The following is a 22,964-nucleotide window of genomic DNA, read 5'->3' as shown; positions in this document are numbered from 1 at the left end:
GTGACTGAAGGTTTTGACAAGCTGATATCAATGATAGACTTCTCTTGTCTGACAAAGACAGAGCCATAGACACTGAATCTATCTGGAAACCTAAAAAGGTTACCCTTGTCTGAGGAATCAATGAACTTTTTGGTAAATTGATCCTCCAACCATGATCTTGAAGAAACAACACAAGTCGATTCGTATGAGATTCTGCGAAAATGTGGAAGACTGAGCAAGTACCAAGATATCGTCCAAAATAAGGAAATACAGACAGACAGGGCACCGAGAACCTTTGAAAAAATTCTTGGAGCTGATGCTAGGCCAAACGGTAGAGCCACAAAACTGGTAATGCTTGTCTAAAAAGAGAATCTCAGAAACTAAAAGTGATCTGGATGAACCGGAATATGCAGATATGCATCCTGTAAATCTATTGTAGACATATAATGCCCTTGCTAAACAAAAGGCAGGATAGTCCTACAGTTACCATCTTGAATGTTGGTATCCTTACATAACGATTCAATATTGATAGATCCGGAACTGGTCTGAAGGAATTGACCTTCTTTGGTACAATGAAGAGATAGAATAAAACCCCAGCCCCTGTTCCAGAACTGGAACTGGCATAATTACTCCAGCCAACTCTAGATCTGAAAAAAAAAAAAATTCAGAAATGCTGAGCCTTTGCTGGGTTTACTGGGACACGGGAAAGAAAAAAATCTCTTTGCAGGAGGCCTTAACTTGAAGCCAATTCTGTACCTTTCTGAAACAATGTTCTGAAACCAGAGATTGTAAACGGAATTGATCCAAATTTCTTTGAAGAAAACTTAATCTGCCCCATACCAGCTGAGCTGGAATGAGGGCCGCACCTTCATGGGTACTTAGGAGCTGGCTTTGGGTTTCTATAAGGCTTGGATATATTCCAAACTGGAAATGGTTTCCAAACTGATACCTGCTCCTGAGGATGAAGGATCAGGCTTTTGTTCCTTGTTGTGAGGAAAGGAACGAAAACGATTATTAGACCTAAATTTACCTTAGATTTTTATCCTTTGGTAAAAAAGTTCCCTTCCCTCCAGTAACAGTTGAGATAATAGAATCCAACTGAGAACCGAATAATTTATTACCCTGGAAAGAAAGGGATAGCAAAGTAAGACTTAGAAGACATATCAGCATTCCAAGTTTTAAGCCATAAAGCTCTTCTAGCTAAAATAGCTAGAGACATATACCTGACATCAACTCTATGATATCAAAAGATGGTATCACAAATAAAATTATTAGCATGTTATAGAATAATAATAATGCTATAAAATTATGATCTGTTACTTGTTGCGCTAAAGCTTCTAACCAAAAAGTTGAAGCTGCAGCAACATCCGCTAAAAATATAGCAGGAGTAGAGACAGCCCCATTAACCTTAGGGATTTTGTCCCAAAAACTCTAATCTGTCAGATGGCACAGGATATAATTGCTTAAAACGTTTTAGAAGGAGTAAATGAATTACCCAAATTATTCCATTCCCCTGGAAATAACTTCAGAAATAGCATCAGGGAGAGAAAACACTTCTGGAATAACTACAGGAGATTTAAAAAACCTATTTAAACGTTTAGATTTAGTATCAAGAGGACCAGAATCCTCTATTTCTAATGCAATTAATACTTCTTTAAGTAAAGAACGAATAAATTCCATCTTGAACAAATACGAAGATTTATCAGCATCAACCTCTGAGACAGAAACCTCTGAACCAGAAGAACCATTATCAGTATCAGAATGATGATGTTCATTTAAAAATTCATCTGAAAAAAGAGAAGTTTTAAAAGACTTTTATGTATACTAGAAGGAGAAATAACAGACATAGCCTTCTTAATGGATTTAAAAATAAAATATCTTATGTTATCAAGGAACACTCTGAGAATTGGATGTTGACGGAACAGCAACAGGTAATGTAACAGTACTAAAGGAAATTTTATCTGCATTTATAAGTTTGCCATGACATGCAATACAAACAACAGCTGGAGAAACAGATACCAAAAGTTTATAGCAGATACACTTAGCTTGGTAGCTCCAGCACCGGGCAGCGATTTTCCTGAAGTATCTTCTGACTCCAGTTGCACACGTGGAACATCTTGCAATATGTAATAGAAAAAACAACATATAAAGCAAAATTGATCAAATTCCTTAAATGACAGTTTCAGGAATGGAAAAAAATGCCAGTGAACAAGCTTCTAGCAACCAGAAGCAATAAATAATGAGACTTAAATAATGTGGAGACAAAAAAGACGCCCATATTTTTAGCGCCAATATAAGACGCCCACATTATTTGGCGCCTAAATGCTTTTGGCGCCAAAAATGACGCCACATCCGGAAACGCCGACACTTTAGACGCAAAAAAAACGTCAAAAAATGACGCAACTTCCGGCGACACGTATGACGCCGGAAACAGAAAAAAAAAATTTGCGCCAAAAAAGTCTGCGCCAAGAATGACGCAATAAAAATGAAGCATTTTCAGCCCCCCGCGAGCCTAACAGCCCACAGGAAAAAAGTCAAATTTTTTAAGGTAAGAAAAAATGATTGATTCAAATGCATTATCCCAAATATGAAACTGACTGTCTGAAAATAAGGAATTTTGAACATCCTGAGTCAAGGCAAATAAATGTTTTGAATACATATATTTAGAAACTTTATAAAAAAGTGCCTACCATAGCTTAGAGTGTCACAGAAAATAAGCTTACTTACTTACCCCAGGACACTCATCTACATGTTGTAGAAAGCCAAACCGAGTACTGAAACGAAAATCAGCAGAGGTAATGGTATATATATAAGAGTATATCGTCGATCTGAAAAAGGGAGGTAAGAGATGAAATCTCTACGACCGATAACAGAGAACCTATGAAATAGACCCCGTAGAAGGAGATCATTGCATTCAAATAGGCAATACTCTCCTCACATCCCTCTGACATTCACTGCACGCTGAGAGTGGAAAACCGGGGCTCCAACCTGCTGCGGAGCGCATATCAACGTAGAATCTAGCACAAACTTACTTCACCACCTCCATAGGAGGCAAAGTTTGTAAAACTGATTTGTGGGTGTGGTGAGGGGTGTATTTATAGGCATTTTAAGGTTTGGGAAACTTTGCCCCTCCTGGTAGGAATGTATATCCCATACGTCACTAGCTCATGGACTCTTGCTAATTACATGAAAGAAAAGTCAATTTAAAGGTAAGAAAAAAAATTGATTATTCATATGCATTATCCCAAATAATGAAACTGTCTGTCTGAAATAAGGAATATTGATCATCCTGAATCAAGGCAAATAAAATGTTTAAACATATATATTTAGAACTTTTACATAAAACTGCCCAACCATAGCTGAGAGTGTCACAAAAAATAAGATTTACTTACCCCCGGACACTCATCTACATGTAGTAGAAAGCCAAACCAGTACTGAAACGAGAATCAGTAGAGGTAATGGTATATAAGAGTATATCGTCGATCTGAAAAGGGAGGTAAGAGATGAATCTCTACGACCGATAACAGAGAACCTATGAAAAAGATCCCGTAGAAGGAGAACATTGAATTCAAATAGGCAATACTCTCCTCACATCCCTCGACATTCACTGCACCACCTGAGAGGAAACAGGGCTCCAGCCTGCTGCGAAGCGCATATCAACGTAGAATCTAGCACAAACTTACTTCACCACCTCCAAGGGAGGCAAAGTTTGTAAAACTGATTTGTGGGTGTGGTGAGGGGGTGTTATTTATAGGCATTTTGAGGTTTGGGAAACTTTGCCCCTCCTGGTAGGAATGTATATCCCATACGTCACTAGCTCATGGACTCTTGCTAATTACATGAAAGAAATGAAGGTACCCATCATTTAAATCCACCGTTAATAACATAAATTGACCTTCTTGAATCAATGGAAGAATGGTATGGATAGTTTCCATCTCGAACGATTGAACTCTTGAGAAACTCGTGCAAAACTTTTGAGATCTAAGACAGATCTGAAGATCTCCTCCTCTTTGGGAACTACAAACAGGTTGGAATAAAACCCCTGTCCTTGTTCCCAAGTAGGAACGGGACAGATGACTCCCATGGAGGGGAGGTCTCTTACACAGTGCAAGAACGCCTCTCTCTGTATCTGGTCTACAGACAATCGAGAAAGAAGAAACCTTCCTCTGGGGGAAGAATTTCTGAATTCCAGCTGGCATCCCTGAAACACTATCTCTAATGCCCAGGGGTCCTGAACCCCTCTTATCCTTTAAATGAATGTATGAATGAATGTATGTATGTATGTATGTATGTATGTATGTACGTACGTATGTATGTATGGGGCACTTATAAACCGCGGCTAATCACCCATAAGGGCTTCAAAGCGCTGCACATTTTATTGACCTCAGAAGGATGAAAGGCTGAGTTGACCTTTCCGGGGATAAAACCTGCAACCCTTGGGTTGCTACAGAGCTCAGCCACACTGCCTTAGCATGCTGAGCTATCCATCCGGCATTAAATTCAGTCCTGGATCTTATCCAGGGAAAATACTGACCAACAGTCTCAAACGATGTTTCCAACCAGTATATCATCACACCAGTGACCGTAGTCAAAGAACACCGATGGTTGCCAATGTAAACCTTGGTGTGTTCCCCCTTACAACATTCTTCAGAGGACTAACCTCTAAGGGAATAGACTAAGGAAAGACGTGAAGCCATTCAGCTGATACGGGTATGAGAAAACAATATCGCAAGAATAGGAAATGCCTATGAATTTACCCTATGTATAAATATAGGATGCGTCCCAACCCCCGAATGGAGTATGAAGGAAGCAGGGCACAACCTGTGGCCATAAAATTTCGATGGAAGTTATAGGAGAAATTTGTGGCCATAGACAATAGACTTCCAAACAGCAAGCGCCGTAGAAGGGTCTATGAAATATAGGTACTACCTAAGTATCATTCCAACTGAAAATGAGATTCTCAGTAACATGGAAGAATCATGTATCAAAAGCAATTCCTCTAGCCCTATCGTTATACAGAAAAAAATGACAAATTAGAGGTCATTGTGAATAGACTCCCAAACAGCAATCGCCGTAGAAGGAGTTAAATGCAAAGTCAATAAATCTTTTCCCATAGAAAGCAATACTGTGCCCTTAAAGTGGAAAAAAAATTCTATACATGCGTTTGAGCCACCCTCAAACACCAGAGATGAAATAACAAACAGCTGATTCATTTATGAGAAAGTACACAGAATAAAGTGATTCTCTCTCTTTAAATCTCAAAGTAAACCATTATTGTGCGTTTGTTTACCATCCTACTCTTTAGTCCACAAGGATGAATTAACAAATACAGTCACAAGTCTGTTACTAAAATTCACACAGAAAAAACGTTACTGTGTCCTTAAATTTTAAAGGAATATCTTAGTCTTTGTAATAAGAATATGTACATTGTAAGAAACCACAGAAAACTGCCTGTGGTTCAAAATCAATTTGGACACATAGAATACAATTGTGACATGTAAGAAAAAGAACAGTACTGTTTCTTTAAATGCTTAAAAGAACATTATCTGTTATGTGCTGTTGTAGGGCCCTATCACAAGGAGGACCACCCCAAGCAACGTAATCTATCAAATAAAGATCACAGATAAAAACTCAACATGTGTTTATTGTGCTTTGTAGACTGACATGCAAGTAGCAAACACACAGTACCGGACCTGCTTAACCTTAATTATTGCGACAAAGGTGCCCAAGCGTCCTAATTAGAGTTTAGCCAACAGAGGCTACTAACACATCTGTCACGATGTATATATATATATCTAGCACTAATCGCCACTAAGCTGAGAAAATGCTCTGCCCCACTAGCGACTGTAATCATATTTAATGGATAAAGAACCCATGCGTGTGAAGCTCCGCCCTTCGTGGGCGTAACAGTACACCATCCACACTCTCACTGTTGCCGTGATCAGAGATGGAGTAAGGAGCTCAAAACCGAATGAAGATAACTCCGCCCATCGTGGGCGTCACCTTTCCCACTCACCCGGTAGCCATTAACGTTTATAACGATCTGACACCGGGAACAAAACTCAAATTAAAAAAAAAAGGTTCTCAAGAACCATAAATACTGGTTATTGTGCGTTGCGCTATGTAAGTAAAATCACTATGCACTCCTAAAGTCTGGGTTTGAACCCCGGAAGTTCTCAGCGCGCACACAATTAGTAACAGTGCAGTCTGAGCTGTCCCCTGCATGGGAGGCTATTAACACCACTAGCGACTGTAATAAATAAAAAGGTAGCCAACTCCCAGCAGGTATATCTTACTCCCCAGTCTCTTTAATATAGTTCTTCCCATCACAATAAGGAGCCTATTTATCTTAGCCCTAAACATGGGAATGATTGGAAAAAATTGCCGGGGCGAAATATAACAATGACTCCATCCAGCCCCAGAGTCTGTACAACGTATCTCAGCCCATCACAATAAGGAGCCCCTCTATAGCTTAGCCCTTGACATGTGATTGTATTAAACCAGTGCTCACTTTTCTTCTGAGAGAATGTGTCCCCAGAAATAATAAAGTTAGCACTTACCTGGAAAGCTGTGCGACAGCATGGTAATCCAGCAGGTGTAAGAGGTCTCTCTCTCTCCCTCCCATAGCCCTGTGGAACAAGATAAGCCTGAGTTAAAAGTGCTTAGGCTATCTGATTTAGGGTAGCAACATGTATAGGAGGTGCAGTGAGAATAAAATCCCACCAGTTCCTATTGCCTTAAAGCCACCAGATGCTTCTCTTTTTGTACTGAAGAGACTAATCTGGTCTAGGCTACACCCCAGCACAAAGCAGTACTCAGAGGCACTACTTTAAAAATAATAAAATCTTGATTGAAGAAAATAAACACCTCACTTTGCCTCTTCCTATCACTAACACAGGAAAAGAGAATGACTGGGTTGGGAAGGAAGGGAGGAGCTATTTATACAGCTCTGCTGTGGAGCTCTTTGCCTCCTCCTGCTGACCAGGAGGCAAAATCCCAAAAGTAAGGATGAAATCCGTGGACTCATCGTATCTTGTAAAAGAAATTGAATTTTTGGAAATTAATTATTTAAAAAAAATCCCAAAACATTTAAAATAACATTGTCACTTTAAGATTGTAGAGACTTAAATACTTCAGGAAGGGTATATACTTGCTACATAAAAGTTGAAACAACTTATAACTAAATAAGTAGCCTCAATAACATTAGTGGGCAAGAACTAATCTTGCGATACAATATTAAGTTTGCAGAAAAATAAACTTATAAACTGCAGGATTTGTATTGCAACATTTAGGGATAGAAAAACATTATAGGATTTTTATTGCAAGTGCAGGATTTTTATAGCAACATTTAGGGATTGAAAAACATTAGATAAAATGTTGAAATCTGTAGCGCCTTCTAAAGACCACCAGATTAAAGAAAGGTACCCCAGACCGTGTCCTCTGGGACTATTAGCCCAATTTACATTGTCAGCCTGCAAAAACATAATTTATGTAAGAACTTACCTGATAAATTCATTTCTTTCATATTAGCAAGAGTCCATGAGCTAGTGACGTATGGGATATACATTCCTACCAGGAGGGGCAAAGTTTCCCAAACCTCAAAATCCCTATAAATACACCCCTCACCACACCCACAAATCAGTTTAACGAATAGCCAAGAAGTGGGGTGATAAGAAAAAAGTGCGAAAGCATAAAAAATAAGGAATTGGAATAATTGTGCTTTATACAAAAAAATCATTACCACCACAAAAAAGGGTGGGCCTCATGGACTCTTGCTAATATGAAAGAAATGAATTTATCAGGTAAGTTCTTACATAAATTATGTTTTCTTTCATGTAATTAGCAAGAGTCCATGAGCTAGTGACGTATGGGATAATGACTACCCAAGATGTGGATCTTTCCACGCAAGAGTCACTAGAGAGGGAGGGATAAAATAAAGACAGCCAATTCCGCTGAAAAATAATCCACACCCAAAATAAAGTTTAAATGATAAGCAGAAGATTCAAACTGAAACAGCTGCCTGAAGTACTTTTCTACCAAAAACAGCTTCAGAAGAAAAAAACACATCAAAATGGTAGAATTTAGTAAAAGTATGCAAAGAAGACCAAGTTGCTGCTTTGCAAATCTGATCAACCGAAGCCTCATTCCTAAACGCCCAGGAAGTAGAAACTGACCTATTAGAATGAGCTGTAATCCTTTGAGGCGGAGTTTTACCCGACTCGACATAAGCATGATGAATTAAAGATTTCAACCAAGATGCCAAAGAAATGGCAGAGGCCTTCTGACCTTTCCTAGAACCGGAAAAGATAACAAATAGACTAGAAGTCTTTCGGAAATTCTTAGTAGCTTCAACATAATATTTCAAAGCTCTAACAACATCCAAAGAATGCAATGATCTCTCCTTAGAATTCTTAGGATTAGGACAGAATAAAGGAACCACAATTTCTCTACTAATGTTGTTAGAATTCACAACCTTAGGTAAAAAAAGAAGTTCGCAACACCGCCTTATCCTGATGAAAAATCAGAAAAGGAGACTCACAAAAAAGAGCAGATAATTCAGAAACTCGTCTGGCAGAAGAGATAGCCAAAAGGAACAAAACTTTCCAAGAAAGTAATTTGATGTCCAACGAATGCATAGGTTCAAACGGAGGAGCTTGAAGAGCCAACCAGAACCAAATTCAAACTCCAAGGAGGAGAAATTGACTTAATGACAGGTTTTATACGAACCAAAGCTTGTACAAAACAATGAATATCAGGAAGATTAGCAATCTTTCTGTGAAAAAGAACAGAAAGAGCAGAGATTTGTCCTTTCAAGGAACTTGCAGACAAACCTTTATCCAAACCATCCTGAAGAAATTGTAAAATTCTCGGAATTCTAAAAGAATGCCAGGAAAAATGATGAGAAAGACACCAAGAAATATAAGTCTTCCAGACTCTATAATATATCTCCCTAGATACAGATTTACGAGCCTGTAACATAGTATTAATCACAGAGTCAGAGAAACCTCTTTGACCAAGAATCAAGCGTTCAATCTCCATACCTTTAAATTTAAGGATTTGAGATCCTGATGGAAAAAAGGACCTTGCGACAAAAGGTCTAGTCTTAACGGAAGAGTCCACGGTTGGCAAGAGGCCATCCGGATAAGATCCGCATACCAAAACCTGTGAGGCCATGCTGGAGCTACCAGCAGAACAAACGAGCATTCCTTCAGAATCTTGGAGATTACTCTTGGAAGAAGAACTAGAGGCGGAAATATATAGGCAGGATGATACTTCCAAGGAAGTGACAATGCATCCACTGCTTCCGCTTGAGGATCCCTGGATCTGGACAGATACCTGGGAAGTTTCTTGTTTAGATGAGAGGCCATCAGATCTATTTCTGGAAGTCCCCACATTTGAACAATCTGAAGAAATACCTCTGGGTGAAGAGACCATTCGCCCGGATGTAACGTTTGGCGGCTGAGATAATCCGCTTCCCAATTGTCTATACCTGGGATATGAACCGCAGAAACTAGACAGGAGCTGGATTCCACCCATACCAGAATTCGAGATACTTCCTTCATAGCCAGAGGACTGTGAGTCCCTCCTTGATGATTGATTTATGCCACAGTTGTGACATTGTCTGTCTGAAAACAAATGAACGATTCTCTCTTTAGAAGAGGCCATGACTGAAGAGCTCTGAAAATTGCACGGAGTTCCAAAATATTGATCGGTAATCTCACCTCCTGAGATTCCCAAACCCCTTGTGCTGTCAGAGACCCCCAAACAGCTCCCCAACCTGTCAGACTTGCATCTGTTGAAATTACAGTCCAGGTCGGAAGAACAAAAGAAGCCCCCTGAACTAAACGATGGTGATCTGTCCACCACATCAGAGAGTGTCGTACAATCGGTGTTAAAGATATTAATTGAGATATCTTTGTGTAATCCCTGCACCACTGGTTCAGCATACAGAGCTGAAGAGGTCATATGTGAAAACGAGCAAAGGGATCGTGTCCGATGCTGCAGTCATAAGACCTAGAATTTCCATGCATAAAGCTACCGAAGGGAATGATTGTGACTGAAGGTTTCGACAAGCTAATATCAACTTTAGACGTCTCTTGTCTGTCAAAGACAGAGTCATGGACACTGAATCTATCTGAAAACCTAAAAAGGTTACCCTTGTCTGAGGAATCAATGAATTTTTTGGTAAATTGATCCTCCAACCATGATCTTGAAGAAACACCACAAGTCGATTCGTATGAGATTCTGCTAAATGTGAAGACTGAGCAAGTACCAAGATATCGTCCAAATAAGGAAATACCACAATACCCTGTTCTCTGATTACAGACAGAAGGGCACCGAGAACCTTTGTAAAAATTCTTGGGGCTGTAGCTAGGCCAAACGGTAGAGCCACAAACTGGTAATGCTTGTCTAGGAAAGAGAATCTCAGAAACTGATAGTGATCTGGATGAATCGGAATATGCAGATATGCATCCTGTAACTCTATTGTGGACATATAATGCCTTTGCTGAACAAAAGGCAGGATAGTCCTTATAGTTACCATTTTGAATGTTGGTATCCTTACATAACGATTCAATATTTTTAGATCCAGAACTGGTCTGAAGGAATTCTCCTTCTTTGGTACAATGAAGAGATTTGAATAAAACCCCAGCCCCTGTTCCAGAACTGGAACTGGTATAATTACTCCAGCCAACTCTAGATCTGAAACACATTTCAGAAATGCTTGAGCCTTCGCTAGGTTTACTGGGACACGGAAAAGAAAAAATCTATTTGCAGGAGGCCTTATCTTGAAGCCAATTCTGTACCCTTTTGAAACGATGTTCTGAATCCAGAGATTGTGAACAGAATTGAACCAAATTTCTTTGAAAAAACGTAATCTGCCCCCTACCAGCTGAACTGGAATGAGGGCCGCACCTTCATGTGGACTTGGGAGCTGGCTTTGGTTTTCTAAAAGGCTTGGATTTATTCCAGACTGGAGATGGTTTCCAAACTGATACCGCTCCTGAGGATGAAGGATCAGGCTTTTGTTCCTTATTGTGACGAAAGGAACGAAAACGATTATTAGACCTAAATTTACCTTTAGATTTTTTATCCTGTGGTAAAAAAGTTCCTTTCCCTCCAGTAACAGTTGAGATAATAGAATCCAACTGAGAACCAAATAATTTATTACCCTGGAAAGAAAGGGAAAGCAGAGTAGACTTAGAAGACATATCAGCATTCCAAGTTTTAAGCCATAAAGCTCTTCTAGCTAAAATAGCTAGAGACATATACCTGACATCAACTCTAATGATATCAAAGATGGCATCACAAATAAAATTATTAGCATGTTGTAGAAGAATAATAATGCTATGAGAATTATGATCTGTTACTTGTAGCGCTAAAGCTTCTAACCAAAAGGTTGAAGCTGCAGCAACATCCGCTAAAGATATAGCAGGTCAAAGAAGATTACCTGAACACAAGTAAGCTTTTCTTAGAAATGATTCAATTTTCCTATCTAAAGGATCCTTAAAGGAAGTACCATCTGCCGTAGGAATAGTAGTACGCTTAGCAAGAGTAGAGACAGCCCCATCAACCTTAGGGATTTTGTCCCAAAATTCTAATCCGTCAGATGGCACAGGATATAATTGCTTAAAACGTTTAGAAGGAGTAAAAGAATTACCCAAATTATTCCATTCCCTGGAAATTACTTCAGAAATAGCACCAGGGACAGGAAAAACTTCTGGAATAACTACAGGAGATTTAAAAACCTTATCTAAACGTTTAGATTTAGTATCAAGAGGACTAGAATCCTCAATTTCTAATGCAATTAGGACTTCTTTAAGTAAAGAACGAATAAATTCCATTTTAAATAAATATGAAGATTTATCAGCATCAACCTCTGAGACAGAATCCTCTGAATCAGAAGAACCAATATCAGTATCAGAATGATGATGTTCATTTAAAAATTCATCTGAAAAATGAGAAGCTTTAAAAGACTTTTTACGTTTACTAGGAGGAGGAATAACAGACATAGCCTTCTTAATGGATTTAGAAACAAAATCTCTTATGTTATCAGGAACACTCTGAGTATTAGATGTTGACGGAACAGCAACAGGTAATGTAACAGTACTAAAGGAAATATTATCTGCATTAGCAAGTTTGTCATGACAAACAGTACAAACAACAGCTGGAGGAACAGATACCAAAAGTTTACAGCAGATACACTTAGCTTTGGTAGCTCCAGCACCAGGCAGGGATATTCCAGAAGTATCTTCTGACTCAGCTTCAACGTGGGACATCTTGCAATATGTAATAGAAAAAACAACATATAAAGCAAAATTGATTAAATTCCTTAAATGACAGTTTCAGGAATGGGAAAAAAATGCCATAGAACAAGCTTCTAGCAACCAGAAGCACAAAATAATGAGACTTAAATAATGTGAAGACAATAGTGACGCCCATATTTTTTTAGCGCCAAAAAAGCCGCCCACATTATTTGGCGCCTAAATGCTTTTGGCGCCAAAATGATGCCACATCCGGAACGCCGACACCTTTGGCGCAAAAAAACGTCAAAAATGACGCAACTTCCGGCGACATGTATGACGCCGGAAACAGAAAAAAAATTTGCGCCAAAAAAGTCAGCGCCAAGAATGACGCAATAAAATGAAGCATTTTCAGCCCCCGCGAGCCTAACAGCCCACAGGGAAAAGTCAAATTTTTAAGGTAAGAAAAAATGATTTATTCATATGCATTATCCCAAATATGAAACTGACTGTCTGAAATAAGGAATGTTTGAACATCCTGAGTCAAGGCAAATAAATGTTTGAATACATATATTTAGAACTTTATATAAAAGTGCCCAACCATAGCTTAGAGTGTCACAGAAAATAAGACTTACTTACCCCAGGACACTCATCTACATGTAGTAGAAAGCCAAACCAGTACTGAAACGAGAATCAGTAGAGGAAATGGTATATATAAGAGTATATCGTCGATCTGAAAAGGGAGGTAAGAGATGAATCTCTATGACCGATAACAGAGAACCTATGAAATAGACCCCGTAGAAGGAGATCACTGCATTCAAATAGGCAATACTCTCCTCACATCCCTCTGACATTCACTGCACGCTGAGAGGAAAACCGGGCTCCAACCTGCTGCGGAGCGCATATCAACGTAGAATCTAGCACAAACTTACTTCACCACCTCCATAGGAGGCAAAGTTTGTAAAACTGATTTGTGGGTGTGGTGAGGGGTGTATTTATAGGCATTTTGAGGTTTGGGAAACTTTGCCCCTCCTGGTAGGAATGTATATCCCATACGTCACTAGCTCATGGACTCTTGCTAATTACATGAAAGAAATCTCAGTTTTCACATTTTTTCCAGTGGTGTTTCTACGGTAAAGTAGCTTAAATATTAAAAAGCCCAGCTCTTAGTAAAACAAGCATCGTATCTTCAGCAAGTAAACTCCGTTCTTATCCGCCATACAAGAGAAGAAGATGAGGGCGGAAACAAACATACTCCACAGAAATTGTGCACAATCAACTCAGCTGCACGTCTCTTGTGTAATAGAAATTTCAGCATCACCCGCTGATTACATAAGAAACCTAAGCGTTTCTTGAACCTCTAGGACAGTAAAAAAAAGTGCTGTAACACATATTAAAGGTGATTTGAACATTACTCTCCACCCTTATATAAATAAATAATAATAAATAATAAAAATGCACTTATCTCCTTAAGTTCCTATGCACACAGAGTTAAATCACCACAAGGATTATTAAAAACAAACCTCTGAACTAAGTTCCATAGTCTCGTAAATAACTTGAGTGCCTGCGTCCTGCCTATGATATCCTGCCACAGGATATATAGGTGTCCCAAAAAATATGCAGTATAAGCTAACATCAGAAGTGCATGTCCCCCAAACATAGAAGACCAACACTTACTTGCATCTAGCCGTCCGGCAGGAGGACAGCTCACCCGGCTTGAGAGGATGCCACTCCTCACAGAGACCTGTGAAAAAAAGAAAGACAGAGTAAACTTACTCAGGCTTTCTATGCCAGGGCAGCAACATGTCAGGAAAACTCAGTAAAAGCCATCTTTACAAGTTCCTAACGGTTTTAAAGCCACCACTGCCCTACTGAAGAGACTAACCTGGAGTACGGCTATACCCAGACTGTGATGGAAGGTCAGAGCAAGCCTGCTCTAACTTTAAAAACAAAAAATCTTGATAGAATCTTTATCAGACACCTAATTACTTCACCTCTTCCTTGCACTAGAGGCAAAGAGAATGACTGGGGTTTGTGGGAAGAGAAGTGATACTTAACAGCTCTGCTCTGCTGGCCAGAAGCGATATTTCCAACAGTAATTAATGATGATCCGTGGACTCACTGTGTCATTAGAAAGAAATTGGGTTTCATGTCCCTTTAAATATTGAAAGCATAATTGTAAAGGTTTAGTCTCTATAACATACTTTAGTTTCTATAAAGTAATGGGAGCTGCCATGTTTTCTATATATCTCTGTGCAAACAAAGCTATATCTGTCCCTAAATGTCTTCAGCAGCGGAAACCAGGGGTGTATTATGGCCAAGGCCAACAAGGCCGGTGCCTAGTGCAGCAGATTTGGGAGGGGCAGCACATCTGCCCTATCCTCTCTCTAAAAGCCAGCACACAGTGCAGTGAGCGATAAAGTGCAGGCTTTTACAGAGAAGACAAGGCACGTGTGCTAATTAAAGTCGCTCTTCACAGGCAGTGCTCCTTTAAACCATTGCTTCATATAGAGACGCCGGCATTTTTGCAGTGGAAGCGTTCTTGGTGAGAAACTTGCCCGGAGATATGCTTACAAGGTGATGCTGGAGGAAAAGACCTTGTGCCAATATGCTGCCTCCCCTTGTCAGCTTTGTTGGGTCTGTGAGCGCAGTGCTTATTGCAGGTCTTTGTAACTAACAGACTGGATGCGTCTTTGCACTGCTTAGATCAGCTTGTGACATCTAATCATAAACTCTCAGCGCTAATATATGTTAGCTACTAATAGCTAGCTTTCTCTGCATTCATGAACCCACAAAGTAAATGGTAAATGAACACTTAAAAAGTTTAATTACTTGAATGATGGTAATTACTGTATTTTGTTGCATGTGAAGGTCAGTGATTGTTTCAAAGTGCATTCTTCTTTCCTTCCCTTCCTCTCTTCCTTCTTTCCCTTTCTCCCTCCCTTCCTCAACTCCCTCCCTTCCTCCTTTCTCTCAACTCCCCCTCCCTTGCTCCCTTCTTTCACGCCTTTCGATCCCTTCTTCCTCTCCCCTTTTCTCCTCTCCCTCCCCACTTTTCTATTTCTCCCTCCCTTCCTTCTTTCCTTTCCCTCCCTTTTCTCCCATCCCCTTCTTTTCTCTACCTTCTCTCAGGGAGGCAATGGTATGAGATGCAAGTGTTTTGCTAGCCCATTTTCTTTTGAATTATGAAAAATAAAAAAACAGAATTTATGTTTACCTGATAAATTTCTTTCTCCAACGGTGTGTCCGGTCCACGGCGTCATCCTTACTTGTGGGATATTCTCTTCCCCAACAGGAAATGGCAAAGAGCCCAGCAAAGCTGGTCACATGATCCCTCCTAGGCTCCGCCTACCCCAGTCATTCGACCGACGTTAAGGAGGAATATTTGCATAGGAGAAACCATATGGTACCGTGGTGACTGTAGTTAAAGAAAATAAAATATCAGACCTTATTAAAAAAACCAGGGCGGGCCGTGGACCGGACACACCACTGGAGAAAGAAATTTATCAGGTAAACATAAATTCTGTTTTCTCCAACATAGGTGTGTCCGGTCCACGGCGTCATCCTTACTTGTGGGAACCAATACCAAAGCTTTAGGACACGGATGAAGGGAGGGAGCAAATCAGGTCACCTAAATGGAAGGCACCACGGCTTGCAAAACCTTTCTCCCAAAAATAGCCTCAGAAGAAGCAAAAGTATCAAACTTGTAAAATTTGGTAAAAGTGTGCAGTGAAGACCAAGTCGCTGCCCTACATATCTGATCAACAGAAGCCTCGTTCTTGAAGGCCCATGTGGAAGCCACAGCCCTAGTGGAATGAGCTGTGATTCTTTCGGGAGGCTGCCGTCCGGCAGTCTCGTAAGCCAATCTGATGATGCTTTTAATCCAAAAAGAGAGAGAGGTAGAAGTTGCTTTTTGACCTCTCCTTTTACCTGAATAAACAACAAACAAGGAAGATGTTTGTCTAAAATCCTTTGTAGCATCTAAATAGAATTTTAGAGCGCGAACAACATCCAAATTGTGCAACAAACGTTCCTTCTTTGAAACTGGTTTTGGACACAGAGAAGGTACGATAATCTCCTGGTTAATGTTTTTGTTAGAAACAACTTTTGGAAGAAAACCAGGTTTAGTACGTAAAACCACCTTATCTGCATGGAACACCAGATAAGGAGGAGAACACTGCAGAGCAGATAATTCTGAGACTCTTCTAGCAGAAGAAATCGCAACTAAAAACAAAACTTTCCAAGATAATAACTTAATATCAACGGAATGTAAGGGTTCAAATGGAACCCCCTGAAGAACTGAAAGAACTAAATTGAGACTCCAAGGAGGAGTCAAAGGTTTGTAAACAGGCTTGATTCTAACCAGAGCCTGAACAAAGGCTTGAACATCTGGCACAGCTGCCAGCTTTTTGTGAAGTAATACCGACAAGGCAGAAATCTGTCCCTTCAGGGAACTTGCAGATAATCCTTTTTCCAATCCTTCTTGAAGGAAGGATAGAATCCTAGGAATCTTAACCTTGTCCCAAGGGAATCCTTTAGATTCACACCAACAGATATATTTTTTCCAAATTTTGTGGTAAATCTTTCTAGTCACAGGCTTTCTGGCCTGAACAAGAGTATCGATAACAGAATCTGAGAATCCTCGCTTCGATAAAATCAAGCGTTCAATCTCCAAGCAGTCAGCTGGAGTGAAACCAGATTCGGATGTTCGAACGGACCCTGAACAAGAAGGTCTCGTCTCAAAGGTAGCTTCCAAGGTGGAGCCGATGACATATTCACCAGATCTGCATACCAAGTCCTGCGTGGCCACGCAGGAGCTATCAAGATCACCGACGCCCTCTCCTGCTTGATCCTGGCTATCAGCCTGGGGATGAGAGGAAATGGCGGGAACACATAAGCTAGTTTGAAGGTCCAAGGTGCTACTAGTGCATCCACTAGAGCCGCCTTGGGATCCCTGGATCTGGCCCCGTAGCAAGGAACTTTGAAGTTCTGACGAGAGGCCATCAGATCCATGTCTGGAATGCCCCACAGGTGAGTGACTTGGGCAAAGATTTCCGGATGGAGTTCCCACTCCCCCGGATGCAATGTCTGCCGACTCAGAAAATCCGCTTCCCAATTTTCCACTCCTGGGATGCGGATAGCAGACAGGTGGCAGGAGTGAGACTCCGCCCAAAGAATAATTTTGGTTACTTCTTCCATCGCTAGGGAACTCCTTGTTCCCCCCTGATGGTTGATGTACGCAACAGTCGTCATGTTGTCTGATTGAAACCGTATGAACCTGGTCCTCGCAAGCTGGGGCCAGGCCTGGAGAGCATTGAATATCGCTCTCAGTTCCAGAATATTTATCGGTAGAAGAGATTCTTCCCGAGACCAAAGACCCTGAGCTTTCAGGGATCCCCAGACCGCGCCCCAGCCTATCAGACTGGCGTCGGTCGTGACAATGACCCACTCTGGTCTGTGGAACATCATCCCTTGAGACAGATTGTCCAGGGACAGCCACCAACGGAGTGAGTCTCTGGTCCTCTGATTTACTTGTATCTTCGGAGACAAGTCTGTATAGTCCCCATTCCACTGACTGAGCATGCACAGTTGTAATGGTCTTAGATGAATGCGCGCAAAAGGAACTATGTCCATCGCCGCCACCATCAACCCGATCACTTCCATGCACTGAGCTATGGAAGGAAGAGGAACGGAATGAAGTATCCGACAAGAGTCCAGAAGCTTTGTTTTTCTGGCCTCTGTTAGAAAGATCCTCATTTCTAAGGAGTCTATAATTGTTCCCAAGAAGGGAACCCTTGTTGACGGGGATAGAGAACTCTTTCCAGCCGTGAGATCTGAGAAAGGCCAGGACAATGTCCGTGTGAGCCTTTGCTTGAGGAAGGGACGACGCTTGAATCAGAATGTCGTCCAGGTAAGGTACTACTGCAATGCCCCTTGGTCTTAGCACCGCTAGAAGGGACCCTAGTACCTTTGTGAAAATCCTTGGAGCAGTGGCTAATCCGAAAGGAAGCGCCACGAACTGGTAATGTTTGTCCAGGAATGCAAACCTTAGGAACCGATGATGTTCCTTGTGGATAGGAATATGTAGATACGCATCCTTTAAATCCACCGTGGTCATGAATTGACCTTCCTGGATGGAAGGAAGGATAGTTCGAATGGTTTCCATCTTGAACGATGGGACCTTGAGAAATTTGTTTAAGATCTTGAGATCTAGGATTGGTCTGAACGTTCCCTCTTTTTTGGGAACTATGAACAGATTGGAGTAGAACCCCATCCCTTGTTCTCTTAATGGAACAGGATGAATCACTCCCATTTTTAACAGGTCTTCTACACAATGTAAGAACGCCTGTCTTTTTATGTGGTCTGAAGACAACTGCGACCTGTGGAACCTCCCCCTTGGGGGAAGTCCCTTGAATTCCAGAAGATAACCCTGGGAGACTATTTCTAGCGCCCAAGGATCCAGAACATCTCTTGCCCAAGCCTGAGCGAAGAGAGAGAGTCTGCCCCCCACCAGATCCGGTCCCGGATCGGGGGCCAATATTTCATGCTGTCTTGGTAGCAGTGGCAGGTTTCTTGGCCTGCTTTCCCTTGTTCCAGCCTTGCATTGGTCTCCAAGCTGGCTTGGCCTGAGAAGTATTACCCTCTTGCTTAGAGGACGTAGCACCTTGGGCTGGTCCGTTTTTACGAAAGGGACGAAAATTAGGTCTATTTTTTGCCTTGAAAGGCCGATCCTGAGGAAGGGCGTGGCCCTTACCCCCAGTGATATCAGAGATAATCTCTTTCAAGTCAGGACCAAACAACGTTTTCCCCTTGAAAGGAATGTTTAGTAGCTTGTTCTTGGAAGACGCATCAGCCGACCAAGATTTCAACCAAAGCGCTCTGCGCGCCACAATAGCAAACCCAGAGTTCTTAGCCGCTAACTTAGCCAATTGCAAAGAGGCGTCTAGAGTGAAAGAATTAGCCAATTTGAGAGCATTGATTCTGTCCATAATCTCCTCATAAGGAGGAGAGTCACTATCGAGCACCTTAAGCAGTTCATCAAACCAGAAATATGCGGCAGTAGTGACAGGGACAATGCATGAAATGGGTTGTAGAAGGTAACCCTGCTGAACAAACATCTTTTTAAGCAAACCTTCTAATTTTTTATCCATAGGATCTTTGAAAGCACAACTATCCTCTATGGGAATAGTGGTGCGTTTGTTTAAAGTAGAAACCGCTCCCTCGACCTTGGGGACTGACTGCCATAAGTCCTTTCTGGGGTCGACCATAGGAAACAATTTTTTAAATATGGGGGGAGGGACGAAAGGAATACCGGGCCTTTCCCATTCTTTATTAACAATGTCCGCCACCCGCTTGGGTATAGGAAAAGCTTCTGGGAGCCCCGGCACCTCTAGGAACTTGTCCATTTTACATAGTTTCTCTGGGATGACTAAATTTTCACAATCATCCAGAGTGGATAATACCTCCTTAAGCAAAATGCGGAGATGTTCCAATTTAAATTTAAATGTAATCACATCAGATTCAGCCTGCTGAGAAATGTTCCCTAAATCAGTAATTTCTCCCTCAGACAAAACCTCCCTGGCCCCCTCAGATTGGGTTAGGGGCCCTTCAGAGATATTAATATCAGCGTCGTCATGCTCTTCAGTAACTAAAACAGAGCAGCCACGCTTACGCTGACAAGGGTTCATTTTGGCTAAAATGTTTTTGACAGAATTATCCATTACAGCCGTTAATTGTTGCATAGTAAGGAGTATTGGCGCGCTAGATGTACTAGGGGCCTCCTGAGTGGGCAAGACTCGTGTAGACGAAGGAGGGAATGATGCAGTACCATGCTTACTCCCCTCACTTGAGGAATCATCTTGGGCATCATTGTCATTATCACATAAATCACATTTATTTAAATGAATAGGAATTCTGGCTTCCCCACATTCAGAACACAGTCTATCTGGTAGTTCAGACATGTTAAACAGGCATAAACTTGATCAGAAAGTACAAAAAACGTTTTAAAATAAAACCGTTACTGTCACTTTAAATTTTAAACTGAACACACTTTATTACTGCAATTGCGAAAAAACATGAAGGAATTGTTCAAAATTCACCAAATTTTCACCACAGCGTCTTAAAGCCTTGAAAATATTGCACACCAATTTTGGAAGCTTTAACCCTTAAAATAACGGAACCGGAGCCGTTTTAAGCTTTAAACCCCTTTACAGTCCCTGGTATCTGCTTTGCTGAGACCCAACCAAACCCAAAGGGGAATACGATACCAAATGACGCCTTCAGAAGTCTTTTATAAGAATCAGAGCTCCTCTCACATGCGACTGCATGCCATGCCTCTCAAAAACAAGTGCGCAACACCGGCGCGAAAATGAGACTCTGCCTATGCTTTGGGAAAGCCCCTAAAGAATAAGGTGTCTAAAACAGTGCCTGCCGATATTATTATATCAAAATACCCAGATAAAATGATTCCTCAAGGCTAAATATGTGTTAATAATCAATCGATTTAGCCCAGAAAAAGTCTACAGTTTAAATAAGCCCTTGTGAAGCCCTTATTTACAATCGTAATAAACATGGCTTACCGGATCCCATAGGGAAAATGACAGCTTCCAGCATTACATCGTCTTGTTAGAATGTGTCATACCTCAAGCAGCAAGGGACTGCAAACTGTTCCCCCAACTGAAGTTAATTGCTCTCAACAGTCCTGTGTGGAACAGCCATGGATTTTAGTTACGGTTGCTAAAATCATTTTCCTCATACAAACAGAATTCTTCATCTCTTTTCTGTTTCTGAGTAAATAGTACGTACCAGCACTATTTGAAAATAACAAACTCTTGATTGAATAATGAAAAACTACAGTTAAACACTAAAAAACTCTAAGCCATCTCCGTGGAGATGTTGCCTGTACAACGGCAAAGAGAATGACTGGGGTAGGCGGAGCCTAGGAGGGATCATGTGACCAGCTTTGCTGGGCTCTTTGCCATTTCCTGTTGGGGAAGAGAATATCCCACAAGTAAGGATGACGCCGTGGACCGGACACACCTATGTTGGAGAAAAGGATTTTACACACTGACCCAAAAAAATATTAAGGGAGAAAATGGACTAAAACCTTTGGGGGGGGGCAGCAGAATTTTGAGTGCCTAGTGCAGCACAAAACCTAAATACGGCACTGGCGGAAACATATAAGGGGCAACTTAAGTTCACTCATTACTTTACAGAAACTCAGTGGAATTTAGAAAACCAACAATGTTCAGAGTTAAATTACAAGAAAAAGGGACAATAAATAATGAAAGCATATTCAGTGGTGCTGAGGGGTGATATGCACCTCTAAATGTACGTGTAGCAACCTCTTTGAGCTGCAAAGGGCTCAATACATTATGTGTGATGTGTCTTCACCACCTTGGTTAGCCCCCCCCTCCCCATTAGGCACCCTAAATATGAATTTCTAGAACCACCACTGAGCATATTGCAAAGTTGTTGTTTTTTAACTACACAATTAAACATTTTATATTACAATCTCATACTGTTTAACATCCCTTTAAAGTGTGTCTCATTTGCTGATTCACAGTTATTAAGTGAGCACATCTACCTGTTTGTCTAAGAAACCTTTCCCTTCAGGATCAGCCAGGTCCCAAATCTAAAGCAAGGAACAAGAGATTAAATGTCAGACATTTATTCTATTTACTCTATCACCACTTAACATACCACTAAAATAGTACACACTTCCAAGTACATTATATTTATATTATATATACACACATACATAAATACATACACACACATACTACTGTGCAAAACGTTTAGGCAGGTGTACCTAGCATTGATGCTGTTTTGAAGGCAAAGGGTGGTCATACAAAAACTTTAAAGCAAAACTTAATGCTGAGGTCAGATAGTCCCTTCTAAATTATATTATAATATCCAGGGAACAATTGTTTATCATTTTTCAAACATGATGTATGCAATAAATAATAACTCATCGGTTGGAAGCACAGCACCTGCTTTATTTTGCTATATTCATACCAATACACTGAGGAATATCTCCCCACTTTACAAACAATAAGAGTTATCTTTATGGCATGTCTCAAATTAATAGACTTGTGCACTTACAGATATTCGGCACTTGTTTGCATTAACGAATATCGAATATGGCAGTGGGTAGCAGTGTTTGGTTATTTTCAGAGCCGAATTTATTCTAAAGTGCCACACACGAAGATCTGGATTTGCACAGATCTTTGTGCGTTACACTATTATATGAATACATTGGGCCCAGAAAATAGACGAAAGCTGCTACCTGCGGCCATATTTGACATTCATTTTTACAAACTAATGTTAAATATTTTAAAGTACAGATCTACAAATTAATTTGCTTTTATGGACAAGAGAGTCAGAATTGATCTATTTACAAAAAAGCCTTCTATTAAAACTATCAACTAATTCCAAATATAACTCCAAGTTAAACAGCAGAACCTACCTTCCCAAGGATAATATCTGAAAGAGAGGACTTCTTGAGGAATAAAGCAGCTTCTGCTGGTCCCACCCGTCCAGTGTGAGAAGGATCCACCTGCCGGACATGATTATTATTAGTATATCTTGTTCAATGTGAGTACAGATTAAGCAGCACTATACATGGGTTACAGTATAGAAAGACAAGACAAGACTACAACAAAATTAGACAGTTTAAAGTCTAAGAATGAAATGCACAAAAACTGCAAATCATCATGAATTGTGTAGGTAATACACTAAAAA

At 40.6% G+C, this 22,964-nt stretch overlaps 1 protein-coding gene across 1 annotated transcript in view; it reads right to left on the bottom strand.

Annotated features, from left to right (window-relative positions):
* The window catches only part of EPS15L1 (epidermal growth factor receptor pathway substrate 15 like 1), a 732,190-nt gene that overhangs the window by 634,280 nt on the left and 74,946 nt on the right, over positions 1 to 22,964 (bottom strand). Inside the window, exons 3-4 of the mRNA XM_053700047.1 lie at positions 22,690 to 22,779; positions 21,808 to 21,855 (exon numbers count right to left, since the gene is read on the bottom strand). Coding sequence (XP_053556022.1) covers positions 21,808 to 21,855; positions 22,690 to 22,779 — 138 coding nt within the window. The remainder of the gene's footprint in view (positions 1 to 21,807; positions 21,856 to 22,689; positions 22,780 to 22,964) is intronic.

The sequence above is a fragment of the Bombina bombina genome, chromosome 2 (genome assembly GCF_027579735.1).
Source record: "Bombina bombina isolate aBomBom1 chromosome 2, aBomBom1.pri, whole genome shotgun sequence".
NCBI lineage: Eukaryota > Metazoa > Chordata > Amphibia > Anura > Bombinatoridae > Bombina > Bombina bombina.
The sequence above is the reverse complement of the archived record's forward strand: the minus strand, read 5'-3'. Positions and strand labels throughout refer to the sequence as shown.